At 45.1% G+C, this 19435-nt stretch overlaps 1 protein-coding gene across 1 annotated transcript in view; it reads left to right on the forward strand.

Annotated features, from left to right (window-relative positions):
- Nucleotides 1-15067, forward strand: part of LOC311226136 (33 kDa inner dynein arm light chain, axonemal-like) — a gene marked incomplete at both ends in the record, with an annotated part of 48218 nt that extends 33151 nt beyond the window's left edge. Inside the window, 4 exons of the mRNA XM_084311510.1 lie at nt 7047-7216; nt 8896-9074; nt 12067-12216; nt 15038-15067. Coding sequence (XP_084167636.1) covers nt 7047-7216; nt 8896-9074; nt 12067-12216; nt 15038-15067 — 529 coding nt within the window. The remainder of the gene's footprint in view (nt 1-7046; nt 7217-8895; nt 9075-12066; nt 12217-15037) is intronic.
- Between the last annotated feature and the right edge of the window lie 4368 nt (nt 15068-19435).

Raw genomic sequence — 19435 nt, forward strand, 5'->3', positions numbered from 1 at the left:
CTCAGGGTGAAGATAAAAACAACAGACAATAAATCAGCAAAGGTAGGTTTGCCAAGCTATAGTGGCTAACGACATTATGGCGGTTGGTTAGTTTAGGAAGAGTTTGCAACAACCTTGTCGAATCCACTTGCACTAATCCAGGAAAAGTATTTGTTATTCCCCATCTTGTACAATGCTTGCAAATTGACAAATTGTAAAACAAAATATATCCATCTAACAAATCGATTATAAAAAAAATAGTTGCCAACTATGTTTTACAATCGATTAGCTGTCGATTAGTTGTTGCAGCCCCTTAGTTGGTTAACCCTTTTAATTCCTATCTTTTTATTCATTTGAATGTTTTTCTTGTTTTAAGCCTTTTTATTCTATTTTTAATTTTGTTTTCCTTCTGCTGTGAAGCACCTTGAGAGCTCACTGAGTTTAAAGTGTGCTATATAAAATAAATCTATTATTATTAGTTGTGTCACATTTTACTTAGGTCAGAAAGAAATCCTGCAGTAATGTTCACTATTACAGGGACGTCCGCTGAGAGTGAGTCCCCAGCCGGGTGTTCTGACTGGCCCTGTGCCGCGGCTGCCACCTCCCAAGCCAAAGTCCCGCCCAACTGATGCCACCAAGCACCAACCAGAGGAAATCCTGAATACCATCTTTCCTCCTAGGTATGATCTTTGGTTAGGCTACGTCTCTAGCCTATATTTAGTACTATTTTGACTAGGGATGTCCGATATTATCGGCCGACCGATATTATCGGCCGATATCGGCAGTAAAATGTGATATCGGAAAATATCGGTATCGATAAAAAAAGAAAACAATTTTTTTTTTTTTACATTTATTTAACCTTTATTTACCCAGGCAAGCAAGTAAGAACCAATTCTTATTTTATTTATTGTCAAAAGTATGCATGTTGGTTTAATTCAACAACAAGAGATATGTAATGTTAATTTTTACTTTTTTAATTATCATATTTTGCACAGATAATGCTTACATTTAGAAAGCCTTTTGAATGCATCCAGTGAAATTATTAATTACCTGAAATTATTCAGTTTTTTTGGGGGGAAACCCTGCATATATCGGTATCGGTTGATATCGGTATCGGTATCGGTATCGAAATTAAGAGTTGGACAATATCGGAATATCGGTATCGGTAAAAAAGCCAATATCGAGCATCCCTAATTTTGACTATACTCCAAATAGACCTGGTTACCAAACTACCCAAAAGTATCATGGTGATATTACCATCAGTATCATGATTTAAATGTTACCGTCATGTTATATATCGTATAGCATCGCGTCCCGCTCTGAGCCTTACGAGATACTCATATCTCCTGTGATACCTAATGTATCTCCCACGAACAAAAACACATGCACCCCACCTGTATGGGGCCCCGCCCCTTATGGTGGCCACCGCCCATATAACCATGACCCTGGTCATGGAACACCCTTCCTCTATTTTCGTCCCAGCGTGTTGGATGCGTGCACCATACGAGCTAGCGGAATGAAAAGATTAAGGAAGATTAATAATGTTGGAAGCTTACCGGAGGTTGCTGGCCCCTGGCATCTTCGACGCATGTTTTCGGCGACACGACGGGCCTGTGATGTTCCTCGTTTGATGACTGCACATCGAGGTTCAGCTGTACAAGGCTGGCTGTCGGGCCAGCTTGTACTCAGGTAGGCCCTGTGTCTTCAGGCATGGGTATTAGTGTTAGTAATGCTGGTTTGTGTTGTTAACACAACCTTGTTGTGTGTTGGCGCCAGGGGCAGGATGGTTTGGTGAACGTTCTCTGCAGGGAACGGTTTCCAAGCTGTCTTGGGCGTGCTGCTAAAACATCTAAAGCTATGCTAACATGCTATCGCTACTGCCGCATGCTATCACTACTGCTAATTGCTATGCTGTTTTAATGTCTCCGCCGTGAGATGTTGTCACTCTCCCGCCTCTTGCCCGGTTCATCAATGAAGGTCAGTCGGTAGCTGTTGTGGGGTTTTGAGTTCTATTTACCTTTTTCGGGTAAATGGGTTGACAACGGGGTAGGTCGTGGCTAGGTTCTAGCCAGGTATTACCTTGTGTTCCGGCGGGGTTTGTTGAACGGTGTTCCCATCTGGGTTGGCGTCGGGTAGTGGGGCTATGGGTCCAGCCGACATGGTACACATGTTGCGTGTCTGTGCACAGGCAATTGTTGTCTTGGGTTCCACATTGCCTGGCGTTAGGCTGCAGTAGTATAAGGGCAGGGCCGCTTGGGAGAAATGTGAGGCCCTGTGCGTTTTTAGACGCGAGGCCCCCCATCTCCTGGGGCGGCCCTGTGTAGGGGGCTATTGTTTCATTTTGTCACTCTGCTATGAGAAGGTCTGTCTTGCTACAGCTTTCTCTCCTCTCAAACCATTCATACTGACGGTCAATCGGTATACTGGGGGAGTAGTGCGGGGGGGGGCTTTGTTTACCTTTTTTGGTAAATGGGCTAAACTAGGGCTGGTGTTCTGTTGTGAATATTTTGAATGAAGACGGGTCTGGTCCGTCTCCCCTTAAACTTTGTGTGTATGGGTTTGCTCATTCTACAGTTTTTGTGGTTTAGCTCTTTTATTCATTTAACCTTTTCATGGTCCACACCACAGTGGAGGGTGCTGTTTGCAATCACCACTGGTGCTCCATGTTAACATCAGTCCTTTGTTTTTGATATATTGAAACAATGCCCCGCCCGGCCGACACCATGGGTCGGCCTGGCGAGTGGCTGGTGGGCTGTTAAGGCTTGTACCGCCACGGTATGGAATTGGCAACGATTAGAACTGTGTTCGAATTGGTGTTTTTTCTATTACAGAAATGGTGTCTGGTGGAGGGGCCTTGAGGGCCGGCCGACGTCGACACATCGCGCACGGTGTTGGTAAACCACTCCGTCGAGGATGTTGACGTTATTAGCTTTGACCCAGCCGCAAGCTATAACCGCTCAGGGTTCCCCTCTCCGCAGGGGATTTTGGTCTTCTGCTGGAGCGCGGGCGGTATTGTCCTAGGCCCTACACCGCCTCACACCGCGCAGCCAGAAGAAGAGAGAGCACGGCCTCGTCAGCGGCGATGACGGGGCCCTCGACAGGCGGCCATGTTTCCCCCGCCAGTGGTGCCCTGGTTGGAGAATCGACAGGGTATCGCGAGGCCGACAGTCTTGGCGGCCGAGGGATCGGCCATTTTGGGTGATTTCGGTGTTGGTAAACCACTCCGTCGTCATTTTGCCGCGAGCAGCCCGCTCCCCGTTCAATCCTCTCTCTGGTATCCCCAGAAGCGGGGCTCTGAGCGTTCTCCTTTGGCTGCGGGCCGCGAACCTTCATTGAGGCGTATGCGGCCCCATTCTTCGCTTCTCATGGAGACAGGGGCTGACACCCAGTTGATGGCTGAGCCTGGGTCTGTCCGTGAGAATGTTGTGCTGTCAAGCGGCTCCCACACCTTGAACTGTGTTGGTTGAGCCTGGTGTTACGTCTGTCAACTTAAGTGTTGTCAGCAGGGGGGCTCGAAACCTTTTGAGGCACACAGTGCGGGCTTCCCCGGCCTCGCCTTCGCCAGGCCAGGTATCATGTTGGTGCTCCCACTCCTGGAATATTGGCAAGTGGTCGCAGCTCACATGGTTTGGGGTGGTAGTGATATCACTGCAGGGCTACGGTGTGTAGGAACCCATGGGGGCCTTACACCTTGCATGTCCGGCTGCAGAACGACTCCTTCAGCATGTTCTGGAGGGGTGTTCAGTGGGGGGGCTTTTTTGATCGGAAGCCCCCCGTATCAGACAGGCCCTTTTTCTGTCGGGGTTCCCCCTTGGGTGCGATTGCCTCGTGGGTGGTGTCAGGGTCAGGTGTTCCGACACGGAACGCGCTCCTCGCACGATTCCAGGGTTGTCTTCGCACAGCGGGGGGGACCGGGCCAACTATCTACAGTTCCTGGCGGACCTGCGCCACGTGACGGCGGGTGCGTTGGGAGTGTCGTCACATATGACTACGGCAGTACCATATGTCGAGGTAGATGGAGAGAATGGTGAGGCGGGGACTTGTGTTTACACAACCCCACCCGTTTTCAGGTTTGGTACAGACCCTGTTGTCGGGGTCTCCAGCAGGGACAGCTCTGGTCGACGAGATCCAATCTCTGTGGACGAAGCAAGCCATCGTCGTGGCGTTCTCCTCCCGGTGTTCTCTGCCCGAGAAGTCGGGAGGGAGGGGTGTAAGACCCAGGCTGGACCTGTCCCATGGGAAGGTTCAGCATTTTTTGGATCGTCTCCTACCTGTTGAACACTGTCAGGTGGGGGTCTGGTTCTCCTCCATAGACCTGTAGGATGCGTATGCGCATCCCCGATCTTCCATCCTAGGGCTTACCTACGCTTCCTTTGCAGGGTTAGCGTATGAGTACCAGAGGCTGCCGTTCGGTTTTCTCTGGCTCCCCGCATCTTCACCAAGTGCGTGGAGGCCGCACTGGGGCCTCTGCGTCATCCGGGGTTACGGAGTGTTCTGCCCTGATGACGTTCTGGTCCTTCGCGGTCAAGGTGGATCGTCAGGTCTCGTACCAGGCAGGTCTCTACCAGCCTGGGGTTGCTGTACACTGGATGTAGAGTATTCCTCTTCCCAGTCAACGGTTGGAGGGCTATGGGCATCCATCTCGGAGCGTGTTGTCAACACGCTCGGGAGGTTCCGTCCTAGGACGGTTACGGCGCTGTCTCACGTCGCGTTTTCACCGACGCCTCCCTCGCTGGTGATGCGTCGGGCCAACGCAGTAGGGGGCAGCTGGCAAACCATGCTGCCCGGTCTGCGCTACGTTCAATGTGTTGGTGTTGAAAGCGGTCCTTCTGGTCCACAAATGGTGTTGATCAGGACGGACGATACGACGTCAGTGTCGTGTATCGACAGACAGGGAGGAGTACGCTCCCCCTGTCTGCACCAGGCGGCGGGCGGCTGGCTATGGGCGTCCTCCATCTGCGCGGCCTAAGGGCTCCCCACATCCCCGGCAGGGAGAATGTGGGTGCAGGTGTACTGTCGCGGGGCGGCCCTCATCCTGACGGGTGAGGATTGCGTCTGGACATGGCCAGGCAGGTCTGGGACCGATGCCGTGCCGCCAGGGATTCTTCCCCATACATCTGTTAGGTCAGTTGTTGGGACGGGTACGTTGAGGGGCGCAGGTTCTTGATCCTGATGGTGTTACCATCTGGACTGCACATGCTCCCTCCACTGTCGCGCTTACGCGGGCAGATGACGTATGTTCCAAGTGTGGTGTAAGGCGGGGGGCCTGGACTCAGTCTCCTGCCCCCTGGTTGCTGTCCTTAGTTACCTCCAGTCTCTCCTTGATAGACTGTCGGCTTCGACGGTGAGGGTATATGCAGCAGCTATATCCTCCTATCATGAGGGGTTTGAGGGGATGTCTTGTTCAGCCACCCTCTTGTGAAGCGTTTCCTGCTTGGCGCTCGATGCGTTAAGCCGGTGCAACGCTCCTTGGCTCCGACTTGGGATCTTCAATTGGTCCTCGGTCGGTTGTCCTTGGCCCCGTTTGAGCCGCTCGAGCGGGCGCCGTTGGGACAGCTGTCCTTCAGGACCGCGTTCCTTCTGGCTGTCACTTCCGCTAAACGCGTAGGTGAGCTCTGTGCTCTCTCGGTACATCCAGAGTGCCTGTCTTTTCGGACCGATTGCGGTGTCACTCTGCGACCTAATCCTGCTTTCGTGCCTGAGAATATCCGGAGTTCCTTCCGCTCCCGGGATATTGTGGTTCAGGCGTTTCGTCCTCCTCCTCACACTGGTGAGTTAGATGCGGGCCTTCACCTGTCATGTCCAGTCCGTGCTTGGGGATTTACCTCAGCCGTACTCAGGATTTCAGGGTTACCAACCAGCTTTTTGTCTGTTACGGTGGGGCTCGTGCTGGTAAGGCACTGTCGGAGCAGCGCCTGTCCCATTGGTTGTGCGAGGGTGTTACCCTCTGCTACACGCTGGCTGGGCAGGATCCCCCTGGGGGCGTCAGGGCGCACTCCACTCGTGGGGTGGCTGCCTCTGCCGCTCTCCTGGGTGGGGCCTCGGTGGAGGCCATCTGTGCTGCAGCTTCATGGTCCTCCCCGGGCTCCTTTGTAAGGTTTTTCCTCATGGACATGACCGGGGGTTCTGTCTCCCAGGCGGTTCTGGGGTCTGTGGCCTTTCCTGCTTCCCGTCCTTTGGTCGGGTAGCAGGAGTGTATGGGTATGGGCCGCAGTGTGTTGAGTCACACATGGTTCCGCCTGTACGGTGTGTTCAAGGGGTTCTGGCTCCCTCTTGTTCGCATTCAGGTGGAGTTGACTGCGCCCCCCCTTCGTTAGGAAGGATGGGGTGACAGGGCTCCCCGCACCCCTTGATGTGGGCTTACGGGTCCTCAGGGGGTACATCTGTCGGGTCTCGCGCCCGCTCTTCCCCATTATCTCGTAAGGCTCAGAGCGGGACGCGATGCTATACGATATATAACGATAGGTTATGTAGATAACCTAGTTATATTAGTATAGGCTAAGCGTCCCGCTCTGCGCGCCCTGAGTTCCCTCTTGAGGGATCTTTTCCTGGGACGGGTTTTGGCGAGGAAGGGTGTTCCATGACCAGGGTCATGGTTATATGGGCGGTGGCCACCATAAGGGGCGGGGCCCCATACAGGTGGGGTGCATGTGTTTTTGTTCGTGGGAGATACATTAGGTATCACAGGAGATATGAGTATCTCGTAAGGCTCAGAGCGGGACGCTTAGCCTATACTAATATAACTAGGTTATCTACATAACCTATCGGTATTACTTAAGGTTTTATGGTGATATTACCATCAGTATCATGATTTAAATGTTACCGTCATGGTATTACTTAAGGTTTTATGGTGATATTACCATCAGTATCACGATTTAAATGTTACCGTCATGGTATTACTTAAGGTTTTGTGGTGATATTACTATCAGTATCATGATTTAAATTAACGTATCATGGTGATACATACATTTCTACCATGTTTGTTTGTCTGTCTGTCTGTCTGTCTGTCTGTCTGTCTGTCTGTCTGTCTGTCTGTCTGTCTGTCTGTCTGTCTGTCTGTCTTGCAGGGAATGGACAAAGGACAACCAGCTGTGGGTGCAGTTCGCCTCCAGCAGCCCCTCCAGCCTCAAGGATGTGGTGCACCTGACGGAGCTGCTGGCCCTCAAGCTGCAGGGGAGGCGGGCCAGGGAGTCGGCCCTCTGCCCTGTCCGCAGGGAGGACTACTTCCAGTGCTTCGGTAAGCGGGCTGCTCGGCTGAGGCTGAACATACAGGTGTTAGTCAACACTGAGCTCCTGGCAGGGACCTTCAGTCCTCCACCTGGGGCCACAAGGTTCTTCTGCTTCCTACGTCATGCCGCATCAGTATAACCACAGATGAAGATACACAGAGCACTATATACAGCTTATATACACATACATACAGTACAAAAAAGGGCATATCGATGGCTGAAACGCAAACCTGCACAATTCAGATTTTCTGATTTCACTTTGGATGACGAGAAACCTCCTATCTGCACCTGTCTGCAAGATATTTTCCAAAAGCAGTGTATTGTATTGGGTATCCTTAAAAAATAGCATTCTGCAAGAAAACAACACGTTTTTAAAAGGTGAAATATATATATACTGTATATATCCCCATATTTCTCTACATACTTGCATATAATCCTTTTTGCACATCTGTAGATACTATATCTATATTTGTACATATCCCTTACCTACTCATACTAGTTACGCTGCTGGCCAGTATGACTTACTACCATAGTGTCTTTATACCTGCATCACTGTACATATTAATACTACAACCCTGTACATACATCCGATTAGTACTATTACTCAGTAACAATTTACTGTATATATTTTATACCCAGTTTAATCACCTGTACATTGTATGTTACTATTGTAGGCTATGTGGTATATCTTAAGTCAATACATTAGATTAATCACAGTGCAAACAGGTTGCTAACTGGAGGGGAAAAGGCAGAATGATAGAAAAGGTCCTCATCTGACTCCAAATAGCCAGCAGAGAAATAACGGTGTAGTCAGACAACAAGAGTTCTAATTCAAACTCATATATTTATTGCCTCTGGGCCCAAAGGTGGAGAAAAGGTTATTTACATACAGGGATTATTTCATATTACATCAAACGTGCTGTACAAAAGGATTGTTGAGATTTACACATCAAACAAGTCTGTACACAAAACAGTAGTCATGTTATGTCAATGAAGAGAGAATGTACTGAGCCATATACATGGTTAAACCTGGTCAAAGATAGGGATCTTTACATTTTACACTAAACAACACCAACAGTGGGTTCCATGATTTTACTCACATGTATGGCAACATCATTGGCTCTGGCAGAACAGTGGAGACGCAGGCCCCTGGGTGGGGTCTGGCCTGGCCTCTCTAACAATGCGTTTCTATACACAGACATATTGATTATGAAAATGCCAGTCAATGGTACCACAGATACTTTACTGTTACATTGGCAGTCTGGTTGGATGCCAAACTTATTTTCATTGTACTGTACTTGTGCTGTATAATGACAATACATTTTAATCTAATCTAATCTAATTTCACAGTACCATTATCATGTACTCAAAAATTATCTTGATTTATGGTCTGATGTCGGCTAATACCGGTAACTGTCCCATCCCAAATTCTCTCTCTCTCTTAACTATAACTACGATTTTATTCTGGTGGGTTGCCAGGTTATTATATTCTAAGGAAAGCACATGGTAACCCATCAATTGACCTATCTCAAACCTGCCCTCTTTGCTTGATCCTCCAATCGCAGCCGTTGCTTGTCAGAGCAAAGCAACAGTTGTGATTGGAGGATCAAGGAAAGAGGGTGGGGTTTAAGATAGGTCCATTCAATCAAGAAGGAGCTCATTCTCTTCTCCACGTTCCTCACTTTAGATGAGCTGATTAGACAAGTCACCATCAACTGTGCTGAGAGGGGCTTGCTGCTGCACAAGGTGAGGGATGAGAGCCGCATGACCATCGCTACCTACGAGACGCTGTACGAGAGCAGCAAGGCCTACGGCGATAGGAAGGGCCTGCAGTCGGAGCAGGACAAGTCTGACATGGAGAAGAGGGTAATGTGACCTACCGACTAACATATAACATAGAAATTATAATCATTCATTCATGCACACATCAGTACGAGAAACACAGCAACACACCCTGTAGTTAGACATTAAGACCCAGTACAGATGAGAAGGATTACCTGTCATATTAAGACTAGTCAGAAATAGTTGGGTTAGATACTAGTCTATATATAAATACTTGTTGGGTTAGATACTAGTCTATATATAAATACTTGTTGGGTTAGGCTAAATTGCACCCGGCATAGTTGGTAAATTTGCTATCACTGTGTGCACAATTTAAAACAATCCAAATTCGAAACACACACACACAAGCAGTGTTAATTTTGTTGACTAAATTGATGACGAAAGATGTTCGTCAACGAAGGTTTTTTTCATGACGACAACGAGATGTGACGTCACGTTATTGAATACCATGTGACGCTAACGAGACTAAATAGTTTATTAAATATCGTTGACCACAACTGACGACACAAAAATGTAATTTATAAAAACCGAAATTTCTCTTCATGTATGTTGAGATTGTTGACTAAAACAAGACGAGACAAACTAATTATAACTTTTCTTAATGCCATCATCCCGACAGAACAGTGTGACGGCTGACGGGAGCTCTGTGTTATTAGCATTAGCTGGAGCTATTTGAAAAGCTAGTTTTAGCTTAACGTTACCTTGGCTAAAGTTGGGACTATTCATAATCCAGCTGCAGACCTGCAAGCAAAGTACAGCAAGTTGGCAAAGGAGTATTCCAAGGTAAATAACTTTGTCACCAGTAACGTTACATTGTTTGTATTTCTATCTAGATCGCGTTAGCTAGTGGCTAAGCTAGCTCACGCTAATGTGGCTAACTGCACACAATTAATGACATAATGCAGACAGCCATACCGGTGACAATGTTTAGCTTTTAGTGCCAAATGATAAGAGTCTGAGGCGGAGTCTCAAAGGAGAATGTTGAATATTTATTTTGCATTAAAAATCACAACAGAGAGCCTCTGCTAGGAGCTAACTGAACCACCGGAGCCGACTGGATAGGAAGTGCGCAACAACGTGTAACGTCCGTGTGGAACCAATGTGCCAACAACCTTTCCGTGGGTGAAGCATAGTTGAGCATAGTTGTCATTTAATGATACTAATACTAATACAACCACCTGTTGAATAAATACCATTACTTTCTAGTTATTACTAAAAAAACAGTATATATAAAACAGTAGCTGTAAAAAAAGAAAAGAAAAAAAAAGTTTTATCATTTATATAATATAATTTTTTTTAGTACATTAACTAAAAATAGACAAAAATGTCATCCGTTTGTCAACTAAATCTAGACTAAAACAAAAAAGACAAAATTGAGACAAAAACTGACTAAGACTAAAATGCTCAGACATTTAGTTGACTAAAACTGACTAAACGAAAAATAAATGAAGATGACTAAATATGATGAAAACGAAAAAGGAGCACTTGACACATGACTAAAGGCCTCTGCATGCTACAGAAACTTCAGAGCAACTGCAACACAACATCGACAAAGCAACGGTGTTTTAGACACTCTGCCTTTATGCTTCTGCAACATCGACGCGCAAAGTTAGTTTAACTAAAGTTAGTTTAGGTTCGTGTTAACGTTAGACAATGTACAAAATAAACGTATTTCCGGTGATTTTAGACGTCGCTCTTTTATTTTGAAACCCCCCGACCGGAAGTGTTATAGTGTCTGTTGCTAGCAGCTTAACTTTCTGTGCTTTTCGAGCTAACGTTACCGTAACATCATTAGTTTCCAATGGAGAGGACCTCGGCTCACATGCAGCTCAAACTACCTATTGGAATAAATTAATTGATTGATGTTTAACTTGTCCCTGTGTGTGTCCAGTCATTTCGACTAGCAAACGTTGTATTTAACGTTACCTCAGGACGGATACCATTGTATTTACTTGGTTAGCTATGTAGCTAATGTGGATAGCATTTTGAATAGACCCAATGCTAGCTGGCTGGCTACAGCTTTATTTACTAAATTATGGAGGCTTTTTAATCGTCAAGGTAAGAGAGGATTTGTCATGATCAACTGAAGGCGTATGCTATGGAACAATATGTGCTTGGGTTTTCAGAAAAAGGCGAGCTATGTGACGCTAATTATTTAGCGTCAACGCTGGAAACAACAATGGAGGATTATTCTCTGCGGGACTAATATTATTCTATGACAGCCCCGCCCCCATTCGCTAACCAACCAATCACTGCTACGCAATATCAACGCAACGGTTGTTTAGGTTAGATTTGAGGGACATGTACGCAACGTCCAAGCAACACAGTCTACAAGACCCTCTAAAACAACCGCGCTGAAATCTCGCCGATGTTGTGTTGCAGTTGCTCTGAAGTTTCTGTAGCATGCAGAGGCCTTAAGACTAAAACTAAAATGAAAATAGCTGCCAAAAGTAACACTGCACACAAGGCACCCAAGAAAGTTCAGTTAGGTGTCCAGCAGAGGGCTCCATTTCTCTTCAGATAAATTCACTGTAAAACCAAAGTAGCCGTCCAACTCCACCATCCTGCGTTAATTTTTTTCCTAGCCGCATTTCTCGGAGACGCTCTCTGATTGGCCGACGCCTGTTTCTACACTGGTTAAGCTTAGGCACTCTTTCGAAGTTGGTTAAGGTTAGAGTTTGTCTTAGAGCGTGACGGCAAGTTCTTTCGACGGTTAAGCTTAGGCACTCTTTTCGAAGTTGGTTAAGGTTAGAGTTTGTCTTAGAGCATGGCGATAGAACGCCAGGTAGTTTGCAGGCTGTTCGACGCGGAAATGGGCAAAGACACAGCTCGTCACGCAATTGGGCAAACATGTCAGTGGCCAATCAGAGAGCGTCAGTCAGTGGCCAATCAGAGAGCGTCTCCGAGAAATGCGGCTAGGAAAAAAAATAACGCAGGTGACCATGTCTGAAAGAAAAGTGTTACCAAAAGTAATGTTGACAAAGACGTATGTTTATTATTAATCCTCCATGTTTAGATTAGTGATCTGGAGGACAAGAACCGGGCGCTGGAGAGGCAGCTGAATGAGCAGAACTATGACGAAACAGAGGAGGAGAGGAGAGGGGCAGAGGAGAAGAAGCGTCAGGAAAAGGTGGAAAAGCTGAAGAACACCCTCATTGAGCTGAAGGTGAGGAGGAGCACAAGCACTCTCACATGATAAACCTTGACGGAATAGCACTTAAAGTTCCTCCATTCAAGATGATACTTGACAGAGAGAGTTAAACGGCATTTACTTTAGGGATGTTCTTAAAAGTATGGTAAAAGTAAATGGCTGTATTTATATAGCGCTTTATAAAAGAAAAAGTAGTAGTTCAAGTTTTCAAGTTTTGTTTTATTTGTCACATGGTACATCATGTACATTACAGTGAACTGCTTGGTTCTGTATGAGCCCCCTGATCATGTGCTTCATACAGTCAAACAAATGTAAAAAGAATAAAGACCAAACACTAAAATATACAATATACAAACTAAAGTGCAAAATGAAAACAATGAGGTACAGAATGCAAACTTTTTAAAATGCAAAAATGTACACAGGGTTTGATTTCAGTGCTTGGGAGTGTTCATTCCTCAAAGTATCATAGACGACTCTAAACAAGTATTTAGCTATTGGTCCATTCCTGCTAGCTCTGGTTACTCGGTCGACAGCAAGCGGATGCGAGGTATAATAAATGTTGACACTACTCTCTAGACTCTATAATGACTAGAGCAAACACACCACACCGGTTTTTTTATGCATTCTGGAGGTGCTGCGAGTTGTGTGTGGAGACCACATTTACGGTAGCCAGTTTCGAAATGCATGCCTCCCATAGGTGCTCTTTGAGAGTGGTTTTGAATGTGGGTAGTGATTCACATTCCTTTACGGCTCGTGGGTAGGGCATTCCACATTGTTGTGGCATAATTGCGAAATGTATTTAGTCCCTTGTTTGTGCCGAATCTGGGTTGCACATGATTTGTGGAACTCCCTCTGGTGTTGTGGGCGTGGTATTCACTGACCTTTGGGAAGTATTTCGACATGTACATGGGTACCTGAGTGGTGTAGACCAGGCCCATTGCAAGTTGCTGTACTCTGTCGTCTACTCTAAGCCATCCTAGGTTGTCAAAGTGGGCAGGGGTGAGGTGAGTTTTAGGAGTAAGGTCAAGTAGTAGTCTGATCAGTTTGTTTTGTGATGTTTGTAATCTTGTTTTTAGTGCCTTTGAGGTGCTTTGGTACCATGAGGTGCAAGCATAGTCGTAGTACCCTTGAATTAGTGCTCCTGCCAGAGTCTTCAGGGTATTCCTGTTTACCAGAGAGGAGATCCGGTACAAGAATCGTGTTCGTTGGTTGACTTTTTTGATTACATTGGATGCCATTTTGTCACAGGAAAGATTTGCCTGTAGGATGGAACCCAGGTATGTAATTTCATCTTTCCTTGTGACAATATTGTCACCTACTGTAACTGAGAAGCCGTCGGCCTTGCTGAGTTTGTTATTTGATCGGAAGAGAATGGACTCTGTTTTACCCAGGTGTAATGATAGTTTGTTATCAGCGAGCCAGGTGCAGATTCTGCCGAGTTCCGAGCTGAGGGTTTTTTCAACCTGTAACTTGTTCTTGTCAGAGACCAGCAGGGCTGAGTCGTCTGCGAACAAGAGCAAGTTGCAGTACTTGAGTAATAGTACTTAGTTACTTCTCACCCCTGTAATGTGAGGCTCAAGTGGTCATCTGTCCTCTGAACCTTGCATTGCTGTACAAAAAACAACCAAGAGTTCACATAACGTTATTCCTATGTCCCTGTGTGAACAATAAAACAAATTTAAAAACTGAAACCTACTGGGCCATGTCCCCGGGATGGAATGGGGCCAGGCAGGATACAGATTTCTTTGTTGTTATCAGACACTCGAGATCAGATGTCAGTTTGACAGATTGTCTTGCCATGACGCAATAAGCTCCAACGTGAATAATAATAGTGTGGACAGAGCCTGCTCTAAAAGCATCTATAACTTAAAAACCGGAAAAACAAAAAAGTAATGCCAACGTAGTGGTTCAGGAGGTAGTGACAGGTAGAGCGGTCGTCTGGTAGTCGGAAGGTTCCTGGTTTGATTGCCGCTCCTCCCGGGCAGCGTGTTGATGTGTCCTTGAACAAGACACTTAACCCCAAATTGCTCCCGATGTGCAGGTCGGGCACCTTGCATGGTTGCCTCCACCATCGGTGTGTGAATGTGTGTGAATGGGTGAACGTCAGGATTTTTTTTTTTAAAGCACTTTGGATACAAGTGCTATATAAAACACACCATTTATATAAAATGCACCATTTATTCATCCCGCTCAAGAAAATCTACATAAATGGAGGACATTTGACTAATAAGTACTTCCCTTACATCCTCGTAGACAGGACAGTAAAACAAAAGTTTAACCTCATTCTCAATTTCACCTAGACACCAAACAAAGTCTGTCCTCCTCTGAAGTGGCATTAAACCTGCCGCTCTAGGGCTGATCGCATCTGTGCACATGGGGATCTTTGTCTTCTGTTTAAATTATACTTCACATAAGGTTCTGTACTGTAACTATTATGAGACAGTAAGTTTGTAATTTTTGTTTACACCATATATCAACAGACCATTTTTCTTTATACATGACAAACATTTGACTTCTGAGTATCACACAATAGTAGTTTCTGGAAAATGAATGCCAAATCGCTCCCATAAAATAAGGATTCCAACTCGTTAGCTGAAGGATGACGATGCAAAATGTCCCCTATTAGGACATACGACATGAGGTGGTAATTCTCCGACAATGGCCTTAAAGATAAACAGATACCAATGATTATTGAGTATTGGATTATGCTTATTCCGAATTCACCCTTTCATTGGCCTTGAGGAAAACGAGGTTTCATGTATCTAGCAGTGGGCGTATAGCCGTTTCCTGCTTACAGACTTCTGTAAGACCTTCCATTTGTCTTCCTCTTCTTCAGGACAAGCTTCAGGACCAGCTCAGCAAGTGACTTCAACACCAACGGTGTCATCAAATAGTGTGCTAGTTGTATGCTCCCATTGCACCCTCAACACTCCAGACAACTATTTCCATGCCACCTGTTCAAGACTTCTGGAATTCCATCATCAATACACTATCCCGGGTCATGAGCTGCAGCATTCCTCTCTCCCCCTCCCCCTGTCTACTTGGGGATACTACTGCTATCAATTTATTAGTCCAGAACACCAAACCCCTGCTCGTTTCCCTAGCTGTTGCCAAGAAAACTATCCTCTTAAACTGGAAGACAAGAAAAAATTTGTATTCGTTGTGGTCCTTCATTGTCCTTAGTTGTAATTTGTTTGTCAATGCCTAGTCTGAGTTCCCCCCCTCCGAGAGGGCAATGAAATGTCACAATTTCTCTTATTTTACTACACTTTTTATTTAATTTTGCACTCTAAATAGTTAAACGTATAATAAATAATAAAGTTGTCCCCTGACCATGATAATAAGTTGACCTGCTCTACCTCTGAGCCAGTATTTAGTGGTACATTGAGGTATTCGTATACTTTGGGGAACTTTGAGGTTCTTTGGGGTATTCCGTGATACTTTGTGGTATACTTTGGGGTACTTTGAGGTATTTTATGGTATTTTGGGGTATACTTTGGGGTGTTGGTGTATTTTTGGGGTATTTTAGGGTAGGGATTGTACAGTCCCCCCTTGCTGCACCTCTAGTATTCCTGCTTGAGGCAGACTTAAGGTTGATGAAACCAGACAAATGAGGAGGAGCCAATCCACACTTTATTTTAAAAACAAACTATAAAGTCTCAAATTAATTCGATTAACAATTTTAATCGAGTCCCACCACTAATTTATATATAAATGTATTGGATTGTATAGAGATAGTTTATACATATAATTAAGTGGAGGTGGGCTGCAGAGGCTTTGTAGCCAGTTCCACCACAAGGCTCCTGAAGGAAGTAGGGATCAGAGGACAGGCCCAACGAAAGGCAATCAAAGAACTTGCCACTGCAGCAGAACGGAGCAGTCACTGGTTGTGGCTGAAACGTAGAGACGCATCATGGGCTGCTAAATGAACACGTGGTGCCACCGTGCGACACACACCCAGGCCTGATCAGCCTGTGGTGGGCCAACCTCGGCAGAGGGTGTATTGTGATAAATGGCCGAAACACCCAATGAGGTCGGGGAACACAACTGAAGATGTGTCGTACTGGTGATCATCACGTGATCATTGCCAAATTCCACCCCACTCCAACCTCATTCAATTGTTGTGCTGAATATTTAGGGATCTTTAACAACTAGTCCTATTAAGAATCCCAACAATAGATTAAATTATAATTTGTGATGGTTAAAAAGGGGTAGGAATTTTTTTAAGTATACTTCCTACTCCCTTTTCAAACAGGGTAAACTATGATTTGTTTATCGGTTTCTCTTTTTGTTGTCTTTTTTTTATTATCTTTTGTATGTCAAAAGAACAGATATATTTTGGTTTTTATACTTGTTCGAAAATAAAAAATCTTTCATCCATTCAAAAGGTAGTCTGATGAGCCGTTAAACCAATTCAGGTTAAAGATTTATGCCTCACATTCACACACCGATGGCGGAGGTAACCGTGCAAAGTGCCAACCAGCTCACGGGAGCAGTTAGGGGTCAAGTGTCTCACTCTCAGACGTGCTGCCGGGAGGAGCTGGAATACAACCCGGGAACACTGGGACTTTCTGGAGATGCAAAATGTTCCCATTTTAACTGTGTTATGTGTCAACTTGAACAGAGAAGCATGCAGTAGTGGAAGAAGTACACAGTTCCTTTACTCCGATAAAAGAGTACTCTGGTCAAAGTAAAAGTCCTCCATTCAAATTCTACTTCAGTAAAAGTAGAGAAGTATTTGTTCGGATCTTTCAAAAATGTTCTATTTGAATCCCTCCGAAAGGGCTGACAGGCACCACACAATGGATGACTCAATGGTTAGTCATTAGAGTTTGTTTATTTAAACAAACTAGTTGAGATGTTTTCTCCACAATACAACCTTTATAATTCCCACAGTTGACCACAGGCTTACGATAGGTCAAAAACCTGTGAAACAGAACAAAATGCAGTGCATACACATTAATCATAATATTAATATACAATATATATTAATATCAATACCAATCAATCAATCAATATTAATATTAATATCAATATACATATTAATATATCAATACCACTATCAAATATACATACACTATTCATTTTATATATTATATATATAATTTATATTTATATATATACATTCCACTATCATACATACACTATCAAACCAGCATGTCATGTCCCCTTTAATTGTGGGTGAAAGGATAGAGAACTAGAATGACTCCATTTCCCAGAATGCATGGCAATGTTTACTTCCTCCTCCGTAAGATGAGCAACTGCTCCTCACACACAGCGCGACCCACAAGCAGTTCTCATTCATCAAAGCACACACACACACAAAAGTTCCCCACATGAATCTCACCGTGACAAACCGGGAAAGCCACCAAGACACCAGCTCAGCCCTGCACCCTCGGCGAAGAGCGTTAGCCTAGCCACAAGCTAGCGGCAAACATTCAGACACAACGTTCATTCATTCAGCCAGCATCACTAACACCGTGCACTATGCAAATATTATCCGCAGGCTGCATTAGCAGCCAGCAGCTAACGTGATACATTACATTGTACATTATGTGACACAGCCAAGTTAACATTGCAATCCCTTAATAAAGTCCACTTACCAATGGGCGATGTGATCCTGTCAGTGCTATAGTGAGAAGTGACAGCCCGCCACCATTTGAAAGGCAGCTGCGCGAACTGCGCATGCTCAGTCCCAATCACAAACACCTGTTAACTTATTTAGACCCCTTTACACATCTGATCCTTATATTAAATAAACCAAAAGTCTTGACACCTCCCACTTGGCCGACTGATACAATCCAAGGAGGCCACTAAAATACAGGCCACTATAAATTCAAGTCACTAGAGTGTTAATGGGCATAAAGTCAGACACTAAACATAAACAACTTTCAGTGCCCATCACGTCATATGACGTTTTATCAGCCCAATGCCTGAATGCCCACGACTTGTATTAGCGTTTAATTTTTTTATATGCGATCCGATTTCATATTTCATCAATCGAGTCTCCCGTTGGTACAGCAGCTCCTCCAGCAGCTCAGAATGGAAAAAAGCGCCCCCTATCGTCTATCCCTGAGTAACTGCACGTCAGTCGCTCAGACTGACCTGGGATCAGTCGATATGTAGAGGCGGAGCCAGCTGGCTCCCTGAGCTGGCAAGCTGTCTGGTCAACATGGAAGTCATCGCGGGACGGGAATCAGCCTGGAATATATATTCACAGTAGCCAATCGATAGACAGTAGTGATCGATTTTTGGAATGGCGATCAGGAATTGGAATGATCTTTTTGGAGAACATCTGATCTGAGGTAAGGAATCTATTTTACCAGTCTTGGGATAATCAGAGTTGTATTCGCTGAGATATCAACGTGTCCCCTGTGTGTGTGTGTGCGCGATCGCTGATGAGGAACTCAGATAATCGATTTTCAGCTCGTGCATACGTACATACATGTGTGTACATATGTGCATACGTACACATATACTATCGATAATCTAGCGTTTATTTGAAAACGATTCATAAATAGGCCGAAAAATTTCAAAGTTTTTGTGTATTCTAGAATATTCCAGTAACGTCTTTTATCATGGAATCTTTTTATTTTCCTTGAAAACGAGGGCTTTTCAAAATGCTATAAAACGAAAATGAACCGATAAAAAAACAATCCGCTTCAACAATGTTGACTGGAAAACGAGTCATTGATAAGCGACGGGCAGACTAGACACAGCCATAATTTAAAACATAGATTAGGTGTTATTAACGCTAACATTGAAGTGGATGGTGGGCATTCAACCGGTAAATTAAGGTTAAGCTTGGGCTCTGAAAGTGTTAGAGATAATCATGAAAGAAATCCTTAACATTAAACATATTTGAGGTGAACTTAACATGAAACATATTTGAGGTGAACTTAACTGGTTGAGTTCCAATCTGTTTTTCTCACGGTATTTCTTTTAATGGCTATTGCCATTCATAATTCAGCGGGGCACCTTGTGCATACTGTTCCGAGTGTGTCTGAGCTGGCAGACGGTCTTATACAGCCCTCTAACGCCTTCAGCGATTATTGCACCCCATTAGAAACGGGTTCGTTTATTTTCTCTACCGAGCTGCGTCGTGGGGGCGGGTCCTAATCACTCCGGCAAAACACACGCTTGTAGGGATGGTTTGACCAACTGCCCCTGCCCGCCCGTTGATGAGCAATGCCCAACAACGTCGGAGACAGGATCGCTGTGGATAACTGGAATG

This window comes from Notolepis coatsorum (genome assembly GCF_963971535.1).
Source record: "Notolepis coatsorum genome assembly, chromosome: 1".
Classification (NCBI taxonomy): Eukaryota; Metazoa; Chordata; class Actinopteri; order Aulopiformes; family Paralepididae; genus Notolepis; species Notolepis coatsorum.